General features: G+C 43.8%; 1 protein-coding gene across 11 annotated transcripts in view; it reads left to right on the forward strand.

Moving 5' to 3' along the window:
* Positions 1 to 21,822, forward strand: part of LOC137431249 (rho guanine nucleotide exchange factor 11) — a 159,714-nt gene that overhangs the window by 131,724 nt on the left and 6,168 nt on the right. For all 11 annotated transcript variants that reach the window (XM_078780119.1, XM_078780123.1, XM_078780134.1 and 8 more), the window contains 2 exons: positions 10,066 to 10,234; positions 14,593 to 14,747. In XM_078780119.1, coding sequence (XP_078636245.1) covers positions 10,066 to 10,234; positions 14,593 to 14,747 — 324 coding nt within the window. The remainder of the gene's footprint in view (positions 1 to 10,065; positions 10,235 to 14,592; positions 14,748 to 21,822) is intronic.

Here is a 21,822-nt window from a genome sequence, read left to right on the forward strand (position 1 = left end):
AAACAAAGCACAGTTGAATATCATGTGAATTTAATATTGTCTAGCTATGTGCTTGTAAAAGCACACTTCCGCTTCCGGTCCCTCGAGCGAGGAGGCTTGCTTCGATCTCTCCACGACATCAAAGTTTGAGTATGTTCCCATTCGTGTCTTTGTCAAATTTCCACTGGTTATTTTATTGTGTATGTGTTATTGTGTGTTTCTATTTAGTTTTGGTTTTGTAATTATTGCAAATTTGTGTGTAATTAGTCGTTTTTTGTTCGCACCTCATGCGCAGCCTGGTCTCTCCAGGCTCCTTCCCCCCCCCCCCCCTCCACCCCCCTTTCATGAATTTTGTGAATATAAGTTCTTTCCTTCATAGTATTTGCTTGTTTCTTTGATTTTCTTTTCTCCACCATACTTCTCACGAACATCTTACTCTTTGTCCAACGTTTTAAAAACAAAACAAACAAATAAACAAATAAAAAAATTTCTTTATTAATCCTTTCACTCCTCCCGGACACGTGCTTGTTCACTCTCCTCCTCGTCTCGACTTGTGCCCCGCCCCCTATATCTCGTTTTTCTTCCACCTCTGCTCCTTCTTTCTCAAATCCACGTCCTCTCTTAGAGACTTTTCCCAGATTATTTTGCATGGTTTTGTTTAAATATTGTTACGGATGTGGGACGACGGTGCTCCCCTTGCCAAGGGGGGTTAACCCCTTGTCCTTTATACTGGCCGTCGCCGATCCTGAAGCTACAACGTCCTTCCCGGACCGACGGTAGGTAGGGTTTGTTAGGCCTAGGGGTTCGCTACGTACCTAATTACTACCACCAGCCGGGAACGAGGGAATAACTTCTGCTAGAACCACGGTTCTAGATGTTATTTGCCGAGCGGGTTAGCAGTCCGAAGTTCGAGCCATTAACAAAGACTAAACCCGATTCATAAAGCGTTGGCCAAATCGTGCCACAGGTACTCAATGGGGGAAATCACAAAGACAATCGGACGAGCATGAAGAAAGAAGGAAATCAAAGAATGGAGGAACAGATATTTATTACTAATTATGTACAAAAACCAAAGAAACCAAGGGAGAAGGAAAGAAACGAAAACAACTTACAGAAGAAGAAGAAGAAGACACAGTGCAATTTTTACTTATACAGCTTACTTATACCCAGGACAATACAGACAGAACGAACTCACTCACACGACTGGGGAATTGCAGGTAGGATTGGCTGGAGGGATGGGAAGGTTCAGGTGGTCCACAGAACGGGCGATAGGGAGGTCCGAGGGTCGCGGCACGACGTCGGGGTTTGCGTGCACGCACTTGTTCTTTTGGAGGTAGGTTCCGGCAGTTGCCGTCAGTGCTGGTTGGTATTGCGAGCAGGGCGTGCCGAATCTCATTCGCCACAGGACGTTCGCGCCAAGCAAATGAACAATCCTCCCCACTGGTGTTCCTTGCTCATGCACCTCCCTTCACAGAACTTCTCAGTCTCGTCTGGCCCCTTACGCATCTCTCTCGGTGGGGGCTGATGCAATGGGTTTTATAACCCTGCCCTCTTGAGCCATACCCACTCATCCTTGGTCGGTCGGCAAGGGCTTTCCTGGCTCCACCTTCTGATGACGAGGTGGGGCCACACCCTTCTTCTCCGAGTTGACCGCGTGCGTAATGGAGTCAAATGTAGTTGGTAATGCGGTTGGCAATGCGGTTGGCAATGGAGGTTCTGGGGGCAATTGAAAGGGGATTCTACCTTATTTGATTTGGTGCAATGCAGAGTCAACTAATGGAAAACAGAGCCTTAAACTGGAACACATAATAAAGAAATAACTATTTAGAAGGGCCTATGATTTTCTACATGTACGCGATGGACTAGCTAAAGGGACGACCTTTGACCTTTACACAAATGGAGGTATTTACAGGAATCATTACATTATTTACAGAGGGGGATATTTACAACAATTACCAACGTGCAGGATTCTCAAATCCGCAACAATATTATTTAAATATGTTTAAACCACAGCCGTGATGCTGACGCCGCCCTCCCCACCACCCCCAGAATTTTCATATTTTAAACGTTTCCCAGTGTGTACCCTGGATTAGAATAGGTACACCGTATCCCTGCGTGTCGTAAGAGACGACTAAGAGGGTTGGTGTCAGGAAGGGCATCCGGCCATAAAAACATTGCCTCAAAAAGAGAACCATGACAATTACAACTACATATGGGCAGGGTACAGCCCAAAGTGGAGATCAGTTTCTGAGGTTTGGGACATGGAATGTTGGGACAATGACAGGGAGATCAGGAGAAGTGGTGGAAGTATTGGTCAGAAGAAGAGTGGACATATGTTGTGTGCAAGAGACGAGATGGAAGGGAAGTGGTGTGAGAATGGTGAAGGGTAGGCAGGGACAGAAATACAAGTTTGTGTGGCAAGGGTGCCCGGAGGGCGTGAATGGTGTTGGTGTCCTGTTTTCTGAGGAGTTTGTAGACAGTGTGGTGAGTGTGACTAGAGTGAGTGATAGGTTGATGATGGTGAAAATGATGATTGGAAAGCTCTTGGTGAACGTCATCTCGGAGGAGATTGGTTGGAGCGATGAAGAGAAGGACAAGTTCTGGTGTGCGATAGAGAAGCTGATGGAAAACGTGAAAGATGAGGAAGTTGTTGTGGTAGGATGAGACCTAAATGGACATGTGGGAAGGAGTATGGACGGTTTTGAGGGAGTTCATGGGGGTTACGGATATGGTGTGAGAAATGGAGAAGGTGAAAGGATTTTGGAGTTTGCTGATGGAGCTGATTTGTTGATTTGTAATACTCAGTTCCAGAAAGAGGATAATATGCTTGTTACATACACGTCAGGTGGGTCGACGACAACCGTTGACTACCTGATGGTGCGTACGCGAGATAGGGGGGCACCTCCGAGACACAAAGGTGATCCCGGGGGAGGAGGCTGTTTCACAGCACCACTTGGTTGTCTGCGACATAAGGGTGAAAGGTGCGAGGAGAGCTCGGCGGGTGAAGTACCAACCGAGAATGAAGGTGTGGAGGTTGAAAGAGGTGACAGTAAGGGAGGCATTAAAAGAGAGGCTGAGTAGGGTATAGGATGATGTGGTTGAGCTTGAAAGTGGTTGGATGTGAATGAAAGCTAGTCTGATTGGAGCCGTTGGTGAGGTTTGTGGATGGACAAAAGGACCACCGAGGCACTCGGAAACATGGCGGTGGGATGATGAAGTTGGAAAGAGGATTGACGAGAAGAGGAAAAAGTTCAAGGAGTGGCAGAAGGCAAAGGGTACGGGAGCAGAAACAGCAGAGCATGAAAGTTATAAGGCAGCCAAGAAGGCTGCAAAGAAAGAGGTAGCAAAGGCGCAGGAGGTATGTAGGAAAATGTTCGGAGAACGCTTGGATTCGGAAGAGGGTCAGAGAGCAGTATTCAGGATTGCAAAGCAGATAGCGAAAGAGAGGTGTGATGTGATGGGGGTGAGTTGCTTGAAGGATGAAGTGGGCCAAATCGTTGGTGACCCAGATGGAATTAAAGGAAGATGGAAAAGATATATGGAAATGCTGTTGAATACAGAGAATGAATGGGATGGCAACATAGAGAGTAACCCAGTTTTAGGACCGGCAGATAAGATAACTGAGAAGGAAGTTGAGGAAGCGATAAAAGCAATGAAGAGTAGAAAGGCGGGAGGGCCGAAGGGAGTTGTGGGAGATATGTTGAAGGCAGCAGGAAGTTGGGGTGTGAAGAGAATGACAGAGATCTGTAATCTGGTGGTGAAACAAGGCCGCATTCCAGTGGATTTGGAACTGAGTACCCTCGTCCCTCTATACAAGGGGAAAGGTGACCCTCTGGAGTGTGGCTCGTACCGAGCGATAAAGTTATTGGAGCATGGAATGAAGGTATTGGAAAGGGTGTTGGAGAGGAGGATAAGGAAGAAAGTGAAGATCGACGAAATGCAGTTTGGATTTATGCCAGGAAGAGGAATGACAGATGCGCTTTTCATTGTGAGGCAGTTGCAGGAGAAGTACATGGAGAAGAGGAAGAAGTTGTTTCTTGGGTTTGTTGATCTGGAGAAAGCATTCGATAGGGTTCCACGCAAAGTATTGACATGGGCATTGAGGAAGTTAGGAGTGGAGGAATGGTTGATCAGAGTAGTGATGGCAATGTACAAAAGAGCGTGCACAGCTGTAAGGACGAAGGACGGGAACAGTGGTGAGTTTGAGGTGAAGGTGGGAGTGCATCAGGGGTCGTTACTAAGTCCACTACTATTTGTAGCTGTGATGGAGGTGCTGGCTGAGAACGTAAAGGAGGTTTTACCGTGGGGGTTGTTGTATGCAGATGATCTGGTGTTGATTGCGGAAAGTATGGATGGACTGAAGGAAAAGATGAACAAGTGGAAGGAATGTATGGAGACAAAAGGTCTGAAGGTGAATATCGGAAAGACGAAGGTGATGGCAAGTGGTAAAGCATGTGGTGAGGTGGAAAGAACTGGGAATGGCCCTGTGCTGTGTGTAGGAAGGGTGTCGGAGTGAACTCCATTCAATGTACAATGTGCGCTGAGTGGGTTCATCAAAAATGTAGTGGTCTGAGAGGGTCATTAACCAGTGTGGCAGCTACATTCAAATGTAAGGTGTGCACAGAGGGAGCTGCAGATGGAGGAAATGTTGAGTTGGATCTTGGAGACGGCATGAAGCTGGAAGGTGTGAAAACATTTTGCTATCTCGGAGACATGCTGAATGGAGAAGGTGGATCAGACTCGGCAACGGTTGCTAGAGTGAGATGTGCATGGAAGAAGTTTCGGGCTGAGTGGCATGCTGATGAGGAGGGGAGTGTCGTTGAAGGTGAAGGGAAAGGTGTATGCTGCATGTGTGAGAAGTGTTATGATTTATGGGAGCGAGACATGGGTAATGAACGTGGAGCAGCAACGAAGGTTCGAAAGGGTGGAAATGCGAATGGTTCGGTGGATGTGTGGAGTATCGTTGAGAGGGAGGAAGACAAATGATGAATTGCGAAAGATGATGGGAATGGAGCCTGTGATTGATGCTGTGAAGAGGAACAGGTTGAGATGGTTTGGTCATGTGTTGAGAAAGGATGAAAGTGACTGGTTGAGAAGAGTGATGGAAATGAATGTAGAAGGAAGTAGAGGACGGGGAAGACCGAGAAAGACTTGGCTAAAGATGGTGGAAGAAGAAATGCGGGCAATGGGGTTAACAAGGAGAGATGCAGAAAATAGGGCAAAATGGAGAAGATTGTCATGGGGACTGCAAGACTAACCACCGCTCTAGCAGGGAAAATGGCCTTTAAAATGCATGTTGTTGTTGTTGTTGTTGTTGTTGTTGTTGTTGTTGTTGTTGTTGTATGTGCTTGTAAAAGGTGTTGCTTGATTAGAATTAATCCCACCAACCACAAGGCTTCAAATGTCATGTACTGCCCAGTCAAACCCAAGTTCTCACCATCTCACCAAATGCATATGATTATATTACAGCACAGTCTTGCAGTACTAAGACCATTTCATGAAAGCAACCAACCTTTGCATAGGTAACACAATCAGGTAATTATTCTGTTTATAGAAAGCTACATCAGAATGACAGAAGAACAATACAGAACCATAGAGTGAACACTGAACTTGTCTTGACTGACTGACTTCTGTCCTTAATTTTTTAACTTGAAAGCATCAAATGCACTTCCCTTTACAAAATAAAGATTGCTTAAAACTAAACATTATTATTTATTAATAAATATTGTATTCCGTCGTTAGTCCACATATTCAATTTATCACGTACAACATAATTTATTACATACATTATTACGTACAATGTATTCTTTAAATATATAATTTGGAAAAGTCTGAAATACTCGCCTTAAATAAACTCTTTTTATATATACCCGGGGAATATGAAACAAAACAATCAGACAACAGTTCCATCCATAACTTCAGTTTTCAGTCTCCAAGAGTTTTCAATGTCAAGTATGGAATGAAATGCATCCTTTGCTTGATAAAAATAATTTACACCTATGTATTTGTAAAAAAAATCCGCCATGGTCTCCGCCATGGCGTTGAGGCTCAAACCATGCAAAAAAATTAAACATTCATAAAACTAAAACCAAGAGACCCCACTTACCCGATTCTTCTCAGGAAACACTCACCTCTCCAAATATCTACATGTAGACCCACTCACATATTGACAATGCTGACGCAGGCAACTTGCCACAATTCATGTACATTAGAGACCTGAGGATAGACAGACAGACTGCCAGAGAATATATATATATCATGCATACATACACAGAACTTGCATTACTCAAGTATGATTATCCATTAGCTGGTACAACAGACTCAAATGAAAATGAACAAATTTGTTGCAAAGATCGTTTCCATCATCAATCAAGAAGAAAAAGACATATGTCAGAGTCCCCGTGGTTTTCGTAATTTTGCTGTATGGAGTTAAAGGCCATCAGTCGCCATCTTTAGTCCGATTACAAAACAAAATCTTCTGCGTATTTATACTCTCATGTATTGTCTTGGTGCCAAGTTTTAACTAAATCGGACCATGCATGTTCAATAAATGGTTGGGGTCACATTTAAGTAACAAAATGGCCACCAGTCGGTCATCTTAGATCTGATCCCCCCAAAAAATGACTTGCCTATGCATGCTATCATTCTTTATCTGTGTGACAAGTTTGAACAAATCGGTAAATGCATGTCCGAGAGATGGTTGAGGAAGTGTTCTCCATCTGTTTTTTTTTTACTTAAAACTAAAATGGCCGCCAGTTGGCCATCTTTGATCGCATCACTAAACAAAATGATGTGCATATGTATACCATCATGTGTTGTCTTTGAGCAAAGTATGAACAAAATTGGTCCATACATGTCAGATATGGTTGCAGACGGATGGACGGACAAGACCCAATCCATGAGCGCCCGTTTCAAATTAAGTCCAACCAAGGTTAAAAATCAACTCAACAGAACCGCCTTTAGAGGCCATTTTTCCCCGCAGAGCAGGGGTTGGCCTTTTTCAGGCACCGTGGTCCCCTTTTTGAAGCAATGTCTTATGACTGGATGCCCTTCCTGCCGCCAACCCTGTTAGTCGCCTTTTGCGACACACAGGGAATTGCCAGTGAACTGGTCCTCAATTTGCCGACCACGGAAGGATGACAGGCTGATTGAGTCAACTCCCCTGGCGTTAATTCAGCGATCGACCGGGATTCGAACCCAGGATCCTAGGATCCCAAGCTGGCACCCTAACCGCTAAGCCAACACCAGGCTCCTAATAATCAACTCGATGATACTCCAAAATAAAAAATGACAAAATAATTACAGTAAGAGATAAATGCCCAACTTGATGTTTTACCAAGACACAATGCATACACCTCAGTGATACAACACACTGAATACAGTATAGTATACCGGTAGCTATAAAAATGCAACTATTTCAGAAACGAGCTTAGATGAGAAATTTATGTTGCACTGCAAAGCCTTATCACGCATGGCAGGCTTTTGTGATTTCAAATTTGGCGTTCCACACATAATCGATAAAGGAACAAATCGTATCCAATTTGTCAATGTGCATGAAAAAAAGCCAGAAAAGACATCCCTTACTCACCTTGCAAAAAGTTTCGAGGAAATGATGCAAATGTTTGATGATGATGCAAATTCAAATTCTTTCAAAAAAAATGATGCAAATTATTTCCGTCTTCTACCGACTCCTCTCCAGCCTTGGCCCCCAGCTCTCTCTGGGCTCTGTCCCCCAAATATTCCTACAGGTCGCACAAGATCTGCCTGCAACCCTCTTATGGTTAAACTGCCAAAATCAAGACTCTCTGCCCACCTTCACTCCTTCATTCCTCTTTTCTCCCACCTCTGGAACAAACTCCATCACTCTCTTCAATCCCACTCCTCCCTCCAGGTCTTTAAAACAGCTGTTCACCACCATTTCTTATCTTCCCCCATCCAAAACCTTGATCTTTTCTACTCCGCTAATTTCACCCCAAATCCACTTTTTTGAAATACCGACTTCTTTCCTGGAAGTCCTTGGTGTCCTTGTGTTTTATACTTCTCCCACCCCCCCCCCCTCATTCCCACGCTTCCTCCCCCCAAGCCCTCTCCCTCCCACACATCTCCCGATGTTCCTTCTCTCAAATGTTGTGTTTGTGTGCTTCCCCTTCTCTCCCCATCTTCTCTACCGCTCCCTCTTTTTATATATTTTGTTTGTCTGTTTGATTTGTTTGTGTGATAAATGTTAGCTCTTTCACGAGCCTCGATTCAGTATACAAAAAAAAAAAATACAAAATGCTATGCTGGAAATCAAAATGGCAGCAAATATAGCCCCAACAATTATTGTAAAAAAAAGGCAAAGGAAAATTAGGAAAAAGGCGAGGGGAAGAGCATAAATCGTCATCTGTGACGTTGCTAGGATAGGTTATAAAGTTGTGGGCTGACAGCAAATGGGAGGAGAACCCCAGACACTCTGCACTTACCGGGTTTAGCTTAATGACTCTGCTGTCCTGTGGCACCCTATATATTCGTGTGTGTGTGTGTGTGTGTGTGTGTGTGTGTGTGTGTGTGTGTGTGTGTGTGTGTGTGTGTGTGTGTGTGTGTGTGTGTGTGTGTGTGTGTGTGTGTATGTGTATGTATGTCTCTGCGTGTCTGTGGTCATAGGGCATAGGTGCTTAAGGTCCGTCGCTTGGTCTGTTCCATGGGGCGAATATGCAGTAGTATGTCACTTTGGGGATTAGTATTGTGCTTACTTGTTTCTGTACATTCGTGGTTTTGTTTCACACAATACACTTGTTCAACCTGACTTGGTTGCCGTCACGCCCTTCTTGCTTGTGACGGTTTCATTTAACGGCTCTAAAGAAATCTGTTAGAGATAGCGATAGGTCACGGTCTGGTACCATCAGAGTTGCCGCATGATGCAAATCATTGGTATACTCAGCCAAAGATAAGCTCGATCCCGTGATTGCCTCAACGCATCACTCGTTCATCACAGGACATCCCAATCCATGGTAACACAATGTTGGACGTGGGACCCGACCGGCGGGAAGTCTCTGTGGTGGGGGACTGATGTGGTCGCTCAGCAACTCACCGGATTCGAATCTGGGCAACCAGGTCGGACCTCGTGGACCGTTACAATACGTTGAAATAAAGTTAACCAATGCTGAAGGGATATATTCTTGTTGTTCGTTGTCATGAGATAAGTTCAACCAAATGTAAACATTGAAACAACGTCGTTTTTTAACTCAACTGGACTACCGTTCAGTTGTTTAACTCAACTGGACTACCGTTCAGTTGTTTAACTCAACTGGACTACCGTTCAGTTGTTTAACTCAACTGGACTACCGTTCAGTTGTTTAACTCAACTGGACTACCGTTCAGGTGTTTAACTCAACTGGACTACCATTCAGTTGTTTAACTCAACTGGACTACCGTTCAGTTGAGTTCATTACATACTGAACCCTCTGGCGTCCGTCGTCTGTCGTCGTCGTCTGTCGTCTGTCGTCCATTAACTTTTCGACGTTAACTCTCCAGCGTCCACAAATATCAACCGATTCTGATCAAACTTGACATGCAGCATCCTTACCCCAAGGACCAGGTTGGTATTACATTTCAGCCCGATCCCTTGAAAAATGGCGGACTTGGGCGACCATTTTGTTTTTGGTCATGAAAATGACGTTAACACTCTAGCGTCCACAAATATTAACAGATTTTGATCAAACTTAGAATGTTTAACCCTTACCACACAAGGTAGGTTTCTATTGCATTCCAACCCGATCCGTCACAAAATGGCCGCCATAGGCCGCCATATTGTTTTCAGCTCCGAAACGACGTTAAGACTTTAACGTCCACAAATATTTATGGATTTTGATCAAACTTGGTGTGTGAGACTCTTACCACACAAGGTAGGTTGCTATCTTAAGTCAAATCTAGTACAGACAACTGACCTACTTTAAAGTTGTCCAGTCAGTTCAGTTGAGTTCTGCTTCCCTGGAAGCTCTAGTTATTACAAACTTTGATATTCATAACTTGTAATTTGAGCTTCCTCAAGTATCACTTTCTCTTCACAACATGCTTCTTTGTCTTCCTCCGAACACATATTCACAGATGGGAAGGCATTTTTCATTCTGTACCTGTCCAACACTGGTGCACAAATGTACGAGTTCTGTGCAGGAAGTGTGAGTGGACGAAAGGCTTGGTGGAATGCTATCAACTTGGCTCAATCGGCGTGTAACAGTGTCTCCATGGTTACCTCCCTTACATTACAAAGATTGAGGTAAATGTGGACCATTGTCATTGTACTTTTTATTTTTACTTTTTTAACTTAAACATGTAATCCACATCCCATTATTTAATTGAATGTGTTTATGAATGGCCCAAATATCGAATGTAGATAAATAATACACGATAATAACTCGGTCAACTAGACAGTTCATAGAACACGTTACCCCACACAGTCTTGAGATAAAGGACATGGGAAGGGTCTTTTCAACGCTTGCTTTGCGTCTCTGAGCATGATCTATATTAGCTTTCTTTGTGAACTTTGAAGAACAGGTGTGATGTCAACCACACGAAGTTGATGGGTCAAATGGGACAGTCAAGAGCTGAACCATCTGCCAACTCTTCTTGGAGAAACTAACAATTTTGGAATGATATTTGAGAAAAAGGTGCACATAAACAAATATATCTTTTGAATGAAGAACAAATTGATCTCTCTTTTATACATCCCTATTTAACATGTGAATTTGTTGTTTGTGCCTGTTGTTTGTGTCCTCTATGAGGTCATTAAAAACGGTAAGTTTCCTGTTTGGAATGATTGTCAATTTTGTTTGACTGCAGACAGACAGACTGAAGCAATTGCTTTACCGCGCTGTGAGCATGCACACTCGGGACGAGACAAATTCAGAACAAAAGTACAGTACTGCTAAACTGCAGGTTCTTGACCAAATTCATGTTCCAATTCATGTTCTACAGTGTTCAAAATATAAAATTAAATTGAAATTAAGTAGTTCCTTGATCATAGACTGACGTCTAGTTGTCAGACAGACAGAGTGAACCAATTGCTTAACTTCTCTTTGCGCATCGTGTAATGATGTGTGCACCATGAAGTTGTCCATTCTCGGTCCAATTCAAATGACAATCCAACAATAAATAATCAATACATGAAATAAAATGAGTTTCCATCTCTAATATCATGCTACATCTTGAAAAAGAAAATCCTTCATTTTTATTTATAAAAACCTCGAATAATTAAGGATTATTTTCTTTGTGCCAATACTTGGCCCAGTTGCCTTGTCCAATCCCGATGAACCATGTCAAAGTAGTCATGTTGGCCAACTGATTCCGGCACTCCGAGCAGGGTCTCGGGCCTATTTCCGGCATTACTTACTGCAGTGGAATGCCGGAGTCATTTGGGAAACGTGCTGGGAATACAGTACGCCCGATCACCGGATTTGCGACCCGAGCGGTGGTCGCCCAGGCACAGGCACCTTTTGTGCTGGGCACGAACCACCACAAACCCAATCGGTCCTTTATAGATGCGTTTTACCAATGCGGCTTGCAATTAAAACAACTCAAATCACCCTGAGACGGAGTGAATTCATTATGGTGTATTTTAACTGCAACAATGTATGTATATTGACACACTGTATACCGGTGGCATATATCTGTTAACCGTTTTCATTCACGAAACTCCGGGACACAAAGGTGATCCCGGGGGAGGAGGCTGTTTCACAGCACCACTTGGTTGTCTGTGACATAAGGGTGAAAGGTGCGAGGTGAGCTCGGCGGGTGAAGTACCAACCGAGAATGAAGGTGTGGAGGTTGAAAGAGGTTGACAGTAAGGGAGGCATTAAAAGAGAGGCTGAGTAGGGTCGAGGATGATGTGGTTGAGCTTGAAAGTGGTTGGATGTCAATGAAAGCTAGTCTGTTGGGAGCCATTGGTGAGGTATGTGGATGGACAAAAGGACCACCGAGGCACTCGGAAACATGGTGGTGGGATGATGAAGTTGGAAAGAGGATTGATGAGAAGAGGAAGAAGTTCAAGGAGTGGCAGAAGGCGAAGGGTACGGGAGCAGAAACAGCAGAGCATGAAAGTTATAAGGCAGCCAAGACGGCTGCAAAGAAAGAGGAAGCAAAGGCGCAGGAGGCATGTAGGAAAATGTTCGGAGAACGCTTGGATTTGGAAGAGGGTCAGAAAGCAGTATTTAGGATTGCAAAGCAGATAGCGAAAGAGAGGTGTGATATGATGGGGGTGAGTTGCTTGAAGGATGAAGTGGGACAAATCGTTGTGGACCCAGATGGAATTAAAGGAAGATGGAAAAGATATATGGAAATGCTGTTGAATACAGAGAATGAATCGGATGGCAACATAGAGAGTACCCCAGTTTTAGGACTGGCAGAGAAGATAACTGAGAAGGAAGTTGAGGAAGCGATAAAAGCAATGAAGAGTAGAAAAGCGGGAGGGCCGACAGGAGTTGTGGGAGATATGTTGAAGGCAGCAGGAAGTTGGTGTGTGAAGAGAATGACAGAGATCTGTAATCTGGCGGTCAAAGAAGGCCGCATTCCAGTGGATTGGGAACTGAGTACCCTCGTCCCTCTATACAAGGGGAAAGGTGACCCTCTAGAGTGTGGCTCGTACCGAGCGATAAAGTTATTGGAGCATGGAATGAAGGTATTGGAAAGGGTGTTGGAGAGGAGGATAAGGAAGAAAGTGAAGATCGACGAAATGCAGTTTGGATTTATCCCAGGAAGAGGAACGACAGACACGCTTTTTATTGTGAGGCAGTTGCAGGAGAAGTACATGGAGAAGAGGAAGAAGTTGTTTCTTGGGTTTGTTGATCTGGAGAAAGCATTCGATAGGGTTCCACGCAAAGTATTGACATGGGCAATGAGGAAGTTAGGAGTGGAGGAATGGTTGATCAGAGTAGTAATGGCAATGTACAAAAGAGCGTGCACAGCTGTAAGGACGAAGGACGGGAACAGTGGTGAGTTTGAAGTGAAGGTGGGAGTGCATCAGGGGTCGGTACTAAGTCCACTACTATTTGTAGCTGTGATGGAGGTGCTGGCTCAGAATGTAAAGGAGGGTTTGCCGTGGGAGTTGTTGTATGCAGATGATCTGGTGTTGATTGCGGAAAGTATGGATGGACTGAAGGAAAAGATGAACAAGTGGAAGGAATGTATGGAGACAAAAGGTCTAAAGGTGAATATCGGAAAGACGAAGGTGATGGCAAGTGGTAAAGCATGTGGTGAGGTGGAAAGAACTGGGAAGTGGCCATGTGGTGAGGTGGAAAGAACTGGGAAGTGGCCATGTGCTGTGTGCAGGAAGGGTGTCGGAGTGAACTCCATTCAATGTACAATGTGCGCTGAGTGGGTTCATCAAAAATGTAGTGGTCTGAGAGGGTCATTAACCAGTGTGGCAGCTACATTCAAATGTAAGGTGTGCACAGAGGGAGCTGCAGATGAAGGAAATGTTGAGTTGGATCTTGGAGACGGCGTGAAGCTGGAAGGTGTGAAAACATTTTGCTACCTCGGAGACATGCTGAATGGAGAAGGTGGGTCAGACTCGGCAACGGTTGCTAGAGTGAGATGTGCATGGAAGAAGTTTCGGGAACTGAGTGGCGTGCTGATGAGGAGGAGAGTGTCGCTGAAGCTGAAGGGAAAGGTGTATGCTGCATGTGTGAGAAGTGTTATGATTTATGGGAGCGAGACATGGGTAATGAACGTAGAGCACCAACGAAGGTTGGAAAGGGTGGAAATGCGAATGGTTCGATGGATGTGTGGAGTATCGTTGAGAGAGAGGAAGACAAATGATGAATTGCGAAAAATGATGAGAATAGAGCCTGTGATTGATGTTGTGAAGAGGAACAGGTTGAGATGGTTTGGTCATGTGTTGAGGAAGGATGAAAGTGACTGGTTGAGAAGAGTGATGGAAATGAATGTAGAAGGAAGTAGCGGACGGGGAAGACCGAGAAAGACTTGGCTAAATATGGTGGAAGAAGAAATGCGGGCAAGGGGGTTAACAAGGAGAGATGGAGAAAATAGGGCAAGATGGAGAAGATTGTCATGGGGACCGCAAGGCTAACCCTCGCTCTAGCAGGGAAAATGGCTTTAAAATGCATGTTGTTGTTGTTGTTGTTGTTTTCATTCACGACACAAACCAACTTTATGACAATAACTCACAACAGATTGTGATTTTAAAGTTGACGTAACGATACATCTGGACCACACAATGTGGTAGTGCTGGGTGAGGATTTAAAACGTGTCTGATGGACAAAGCTACCTTCCATGCCATTTAATACTTGACGTATGTATGATTGCACAGGATTTACCTTTACTTTATTTACCTTGTTACTTCATGGGATCTTTAATGTCCATGCATTTGGATGCAGTTGGTTCTGATGAAAGTTCGCCTTAGACGACACTTGATTTACAATACAGTGCTCATCATGGCACCATCTTGGAATGGTAGTTTTGGCCAGATATGTGCCTCCTTTCTTTAGATTGAACACATTATGACACATACCAGAGGAAAACATACCACCAAATTGAGATATCTAATTCGATGAGATTTAAAATATTGTTTCCATGTTGCATATTGTTTTAATGACATTTACGGTACATGTGTTCTGGAAGGGAAGGAAATCGGGCACAATCACCTCCTCCTGGAAAGCCTGTGGATCCAGACGAGGGAACTAAAGGAATCATCACTGACGAGGGGAGGTGCAAAAGTGAAAGTATAAGTGCTTCCTGGCAGCAGGAAAAAATTGTGAAAGCTGCACTGCAGTCTGGTGAGATTTACCTTTTCAACAGTTTTTATATTCTATTAAGCCCGTTTGCCCCCAATCCCATTGGTTTTGTGGTGGCTCTTCATATTGTTTGAGTTATATTGCAACTACTCTTGTTGATTTTGAAGTGTCAGAGCCGTTTTATCATTTGCAATTTCCCAAAAGGTCTTTCCAATTCATGAACTAAATCCCCAAGACCAAATACACAGTCAGAAAATGCTTGTCTAAATAATGCACATTCATATTGGTCATGCGGCTAAAGCACATGATTGTACAAAAGCCCAAACATTGTAGCCCACAGTGCTGTCATACCAGCAACGTTTTCTGTTTGGGGACAACTTGGACATCACCTCTGTTGAGAGGAGCCTTTATATGCAAATAAAGGTAAAAAGGCAAACATAACAACAAAGCTAAGGATGTTTCTGTACTTCAGCCCAAAGACCAGAGTACACGGTCTAAAAAGCTTGTTAAACTACCACACATGCACTTTGGCCCAAAGGTACTACTCATGGTCATACAAAAACATAAACTCCAGCCCACAGGCCCAGAATGTAGGGGCATACCATAAAGTTTTCTGTTTGGGGCCAACTTGGCTGTCACCAGTACAAAGTGATTTCCCCATAAAAGTTCAGCAGGCGATCCATCCATAACACAAGCTATTTTTTTTCTGTTCATACAATAAGGCACAGTCAACCAACAAGTATTAATGTAGCGATTTTGAACCAAACAGGATGAAGCATATTTCGTCTCAGGTGAGGTTTAATTCGTGATACACAATGGTCCTCAAGCCCATATTCCAGCTCTGGCACTTGGCAGCCATTTTACAGACTTGGCATTTAATATGGAATATTTTTTTTGTGGGGGTGAACTTACTTTTCAAGATGTCTTAGAACCAAAAGTTCATTGGAATTATGTTGAAATTATTCTAGATTTTGTTAATGTGACCTTTAAAAGAAACAAAAACCACATTTGACATTTTGAAACAAATAAATTGATCCTTGAAAGTGATGTAAACTGATATCGAACTCAATTCATGGACAGTACTGTGTTAAACTTCTGTACGTTTTCCAGAAGTACCTCGTTATTTTGCACATTAGCCAAAAATTTTTTTAACAAAAACAAAAGTTAAATTACGACTGGGATTACGGACAGTAAAATTACAGTTCAGTACTTCGTGTAACCCCCACGAGCATTCAGGAGAGCACGTACACGTTGAGGCATGCTGTTCACGAGATTTGCCAAGGTTTGGACAGGAATCGCTTGCCATGCAGTGACAATAGCCTGCTGCAATTCACGCACAGAGGTCGGCTGCTGGTCCAAGTGGTCGATTTGACGCGTTAATTCTGCCCACAAGTTCTCTATCGGATTCATATCCGGTGACATGGCAGGCCACTCCATATGCTCTACACCACGGTCAGCAAGAAAGTGTTGGATCATGCGAGCACGATGAGGCCGTGCATTGTCATCTTGGAAGACAAAGTTTCCTCAAAAGGCTGCAAGAGCAAATGGAAGCAATGTTTCTTCCAGAATGGCCCTGTACTTGAACTGGTTCAGGTTTCCATTCAGAATAACCAGGTCAGTTTTGTCCCTTGCATGAAAAGCAGCCCAAACGGTCACCCCACCACCTCCAGCTTGGACTCTTGGCACTATACAATCTTCGTTGTAGGCTTCATGCACTTGTCTGCGCACTCAGACGTGGCCATCTTGACGATAGACCAGAAATCTAGACTCGTCACTGAAGATCACGTGATTCCAGTGTCCTGGCTAACATTGATGGTGCTCTCTGGCCCACGGCAATCGGTGCTGGCGGTGTTGTCTGGTCAGGTGTGGCTTTCTCAGGGGACGCCTGGCACGATAGCCTGCTTGAACCAGTCGTTGGTTGACTAGCCTTTTGGATACAGGCACATTTGTCAGTTGCTGCCACTCAGCCCTAAGCCGATTAGCTGACTTGGTACGGCCATTGCGGACTAACCGGTGCAGCTGGCGATCATTCCTCCTTTTGGTTCTGCGGGGACGTCCTGGCCTCGTTATTGGAGTAGGGACACCCATCTGAGCATTTCGTTTCAGGATCTTTGACACCTGACCTTGAGTGATGCCATACTGCCGAGCAATAGCACGCTGTTTCATGCCGTAATTTTGTAAAGCCACCACTCCCTGACAAACAGCATTGTCGAGTTGACGGACCATCTCCAGAGGACGCGGCAATAACTTTTGGAGACGTGCAGCAGTTGTTTTCCACTAATACAGAACGCAACAACCCTTGTATACCCGACTGTGAAGCCAATCATCAAATGCACCTGTCCGTACATTTTGCCATGCCACCTGTGATATAATCCTGTTGTTGACTTCTTGCTGCGACAGACAATCGGTGACATGGTTCTTTCAACAAATAAATCACCAAAAGTGTAAAAGAAACTCACCAGATTGATATACTGAGTTAAGAAAGTAAACCCAAGTCAAGAAAAAAAAAATATTCCATATTAAATGCCAACTCTGTAGTTCTAATTTGCCACTCATTTCTGGCCAGGTGTCAATGCACTGAATTTATCGGTGTGTCAGGATAATGCGACGCCATCATTAGCTCCTCCCACCCCCACCCCTCGCCCAGCAGAATATGTGGTTTCGCAATCGTGTGTGTGTGTGTGTGTGTGTGTGTGTGTGTGTGTGTGTGTGTGTGTGTGTGTGTGTGTGTGTTTGTGTGTGTCTGTGTCTATGTCTGTGTGTGTCTGTGTGTGTGTGTGTGTGTGTGTGTGTGTGTGTGTGTGTGTGTGTGTGTGTGTGTGTGTGTGTGTGCGCGCGCATGGGCACGCACGTGCTTTTTTTTTTCCATCTGTCTCTCAAAACCATAATTTTTTACGATTTGAGCTTTTGTCATCAAATTTTCAACAAACCTTTATTATGAGAATATGGAGAAGACTAATTATTAAAATGTACATTTTTTTTGCTGTTGTTTTTATCAAGTTTAGTTTGATTACAAATGTTGATGCCGACGGGCTTTGCATTTTGAGATGCTTTATAGTTGTCATTAGTGTTCTTCTTTTTACTCTCGCCAGAGGAAAGGGGATTGTTTTTGGGGTCAGTTTATTACCTGTAAAATTGAACATGCGTAAGTATATTGGTTGGTCTGTTCTGTTACTGTCTGGTTGCCTGTCTGTCTCTATGTATGTCAATCGTCTGCAGGACACGATTCTACACGGACCTTCATTAAATTTATCCACCTGGTAGAGCCAGACAAAAGCTAGAACCCTCTTGTTTTTGAGGTCAAAGGTCAATGTCACAATCAATTTTCATAAATTTGAATATGGTTTGCTTATTGGGTCGCTGACCCCCTATTGTTTGATGTCAAAATGTGAATGTCGCAAAATCGTCAATTTTCATCCGTTTGACTTAATTTGAACACAATTTGAATATTGCGTTACTAAATTAGGTCACCAATCAAAGGCTAGAAGCCTATTGTTTTTGTAGTCCAAAGGGCAAGATCGCATCGACTGATTTCACAAGTACCGGTTTATGACCGCTTGCTTGTTTGTTTGTCTGTCCGCACAGAATGTGTATCGGTCTATTAGTTGCGTACTATTGAAATGATAATGACAATATAGTACAGCGGATAACAACAACAATTGTGCATTTTATGAGAAAAGCATGAAATTTCTAACATAGTTAGTGCATACCATAAGGTTTATTTTCAGATGTGGAGGGAAGTCAGATTTGACCTCTGAGGACCGTGAGAGGTCAAATCCAAAATGGCCGCCATTCCACTGAGTCTAATGTTCAAACGCGCTTAATTTTGGAACCAAATAGTGTAAAAAAACATTATAGGTGTCATTTCCAACTAAATTGGGGATGCTCCTGATGAGCTGTGGGTTGCCTTTGGTGTCGGGTCAAGCTTTCGGTACATAGCTGTTCACGAAATGGTTGCCACATTGAATCCAACACAGTGTCTGACTCTCCCAATCTTTCATGCTTTCACCGGGTGTGATACTGTATCTGCATTCACTGGCAGAGGAAAGAAGACTGCCTGGGAAACTTGGAAGTCTTTCTTAGAGGTGAATGATGCTTTCAATGAACTCCTAGGCATGCTAAGTGAGGTCAGTGAAGGCTCAATGTTACTGCTGGAGCGATTTGTGGTGCTGATGTACGACCGAACCAGTGAGAGCACGGAAGTGAATGATGCCAGGAAACAGCTCTTCACACAGAAGTGTAGAACTCTAGAGAACATTCCTCCAACCCAGGCAGCACTCAAGCAGCACATCAAGCACACTTGCTACCAGGCCAACTGTTGGAACCAGGCATTGGTCATGGATCCAGAGATGCCAGACCCATCTGACTGGGGCTGGACAAAGGAGACAACTGGGTGGCAGCCTCTTTGGAGCACTCTCCCTGAAGCATCAAAATCGTGCCAAAATCGATCCACTGTGGCTGCAAGAAAGGGTGCACTGGACGCTGCAAGTGCCAAAGCTGCACTCAAGTGCACTGCACTGTGCTTCTGTTCTGGAGACTGTTAGATTTTGATCATTACCAATTTTCATCATTGCACTTGATTTAATGTAAGCTTTTGTGGACATACTTGGTTAACTACAGTTATTTTTTCAGAGGTTATTGCAATATTGCATCATTCCTTGCAGTGTAAACACTTTTTTTCATCATTTCTGGTCTTTGGGTGTTCTGTACCTATCCCTCCCTGTACCTGAAAAAAATAAAGTTTTAAAAGTTCAAATGAACTTTTTCCAATAGCAGTTCCAACTGCAGTATCATAAAAATAGATATTTAACGTAATTTGACCTTGACCTAAATGCATGTCCTTGAGTTCTGGCGATCTCAAAAGTATCACCAAATGAATGGGCATCCCCAATTTAGTTGGAAATGACACCTATAATGTTTTTCTACACTGTTTGGTTCCAAAATTAAGCGCGTTAGAACTTAGACCCGGTGGACTGGCGGCCATTTTGGATTTGACCTCTCACGGTCCTCAGAGGTCAAATCTGACTTCCCTCCACATCTGAAAATAAACCTTATGGTATATACTAACTATGCTAGAAATTTCATGCTTTTCTCAAAAAATGCACAATTTGTTCAAATATGAGAGCTTATCCACTGTACTAATAGTACATAATCTACATTATAAAAGGAGCCATGTCTGTCTGTCTGTCTGTTTCTTTTTCGTGTTATAACTTGAGAACGGATTAACTGATTTCAATAAACCCAACTACGGTGTATTCGGAGAACTCCCAGGAAGGTTTGTGATGCAGAAAATGATAATAATGGCAAAGTTAATAATGATAATAACAATGATAATGATACACGACAAGTCAGGAGACGACGATGGTTCACGAGCGAGCGGTATTCTTCGGTTCGATTCCGCAACTTTGAAAATTTGACCTTTGTGACCTTGAAATGTCAAAACGAAGGTTACTGACCTTGAAATGAGATATAAAATAATGTATAATCAGTTATGAGGTTATTTGCTACACAATACCAAAAATTCGGTTTGACTCCGACAACTTAAAAAATTTGACCTTTGTGACCTTCAAAGGTCAAAGGTTGAGGATTCTGAAATTTGTTGGAAAACTTGTATTTCATTATGTACGTGATAATATAAGATCATGTACGACATTTCACGCTATCAGGAAGCGAACAATGTAATAAAACCATCAAAAATCGACTTTTATAAATTTTATGACCTTGTGACCTTGACCTTGGGGCGAAAATGAAAAATCGAGCTCCGTGGGGCTAGACACATGACATTGGCCTAACCAAATATCGAAACCCCTGTCAGATTCCACCAAACCCCTCGGAGAAGATGTAACTTGAACTCGATTACCCCCTAAAAAGACATCTTTTTCGGGCGTGGCTCTGCCCACAATGGGCGCAATACGCCCACTCTACGCAGGACACAACTAGATCATGATATCAAACTCCAAACCAAGTTTCATCAAGATCGGAGGATATCATCGGGTAGTTATGCTGCGGACAGACAGACACACACACACACACACAGACAGACGCACACACATGACGAATATAGTGGTCACTTGATAACTCGTGAACCAATTATAATGATGATGGTAATGGTTTAATATAACCTCAACTCTGTGTTTGCCTCAAAATCTTGTGTCCCGAACCCATCTCTCTCTGTACCCACCTTCTCCAGTCGAACCCAGCTGCTCCTGAACTCTGTGTCCTTCTCTCCTGACAATGTGGAGAAGGTTTTGTCAAACCTCGACTCTGATTCTGCAACTGAACCAGACGGCATCAGCCCACGGGTCCTAAAATCCTGCTCTGCCGCTCTATCTCACCCTCTCTCTGCTCTCTTCACCCTCTCTTTTGCTCACGGTCATCTACCATCTGCTTGGAAATCGGCCAACATCACCGCTTTACACAAAAAAGGTGCAAAAAAACAGATCCTTGCAACTGCAGACCAATCAGCCTGCTCCTAATTATCAGCAAAGTCATGGAATCGATCATCGCTTCTGACATCAAATCCTTCCTCTTTTCCAATGGCTTGATCTCAGATCATCAATTTGGATTCAGACCAGGTCATTCTACTCTGGACATGCTGCTTCTGCTGTCTCAACAATAGATGGAGGCCCTCGACGCCAAAAAAGAAATCAGAGCTGTCTCCCTTGACATATCACGTGCCTTCTATACGGTCTGGCACCCCGCTCTGCTCACCAAACTCTCCTCCTATGGTATCCATGGAAACTTACACGCATGGCTTGCCGACTTCCTCTCTGGTCGTAGTCAACGTGTGGCCCTGAATGGATTTCTCTCATCTCCCCTTCCTGTTCTGGCTGGAGTTCCCCAAGGCAGTGTTCTGGGCCCTGTGCTTTTTCAGGTCTTCATCAATGATCTCTCCGACTCTCTGGAAAATCCTCTTTATCTCTTTGCTGATGACTCCACGCTCTGCCACTCCATTCCTCATCCCTCAGATCGGCAGTCTGCAGCCTCCTCACTCTCTGCAGACCTGGACAAAATCACAGACTGGTCAAACAAGTGGAACATGTCTTTCAATCTTGACAAATCTCACACTCACGATGTCTCTCCGAAAAGACCGACTGGACAACCCTCCCATCTACTT

Source organism: Myxine glutinosa, chromosome 1 (genome assembly GCF_964187855.1).
Source record: "Myxine glutinosa chromosome 1, kmMyxGlut1.1, whole genome shotgun sequence".
In the NCBI taxonomy this organism is placed as follows: domain Eukaryota; kingdom Metazoa; phylum Chordata; class Myxini; order Myxiniformes; family Myxinidae; genus Myxine; species Myxine glutinosa.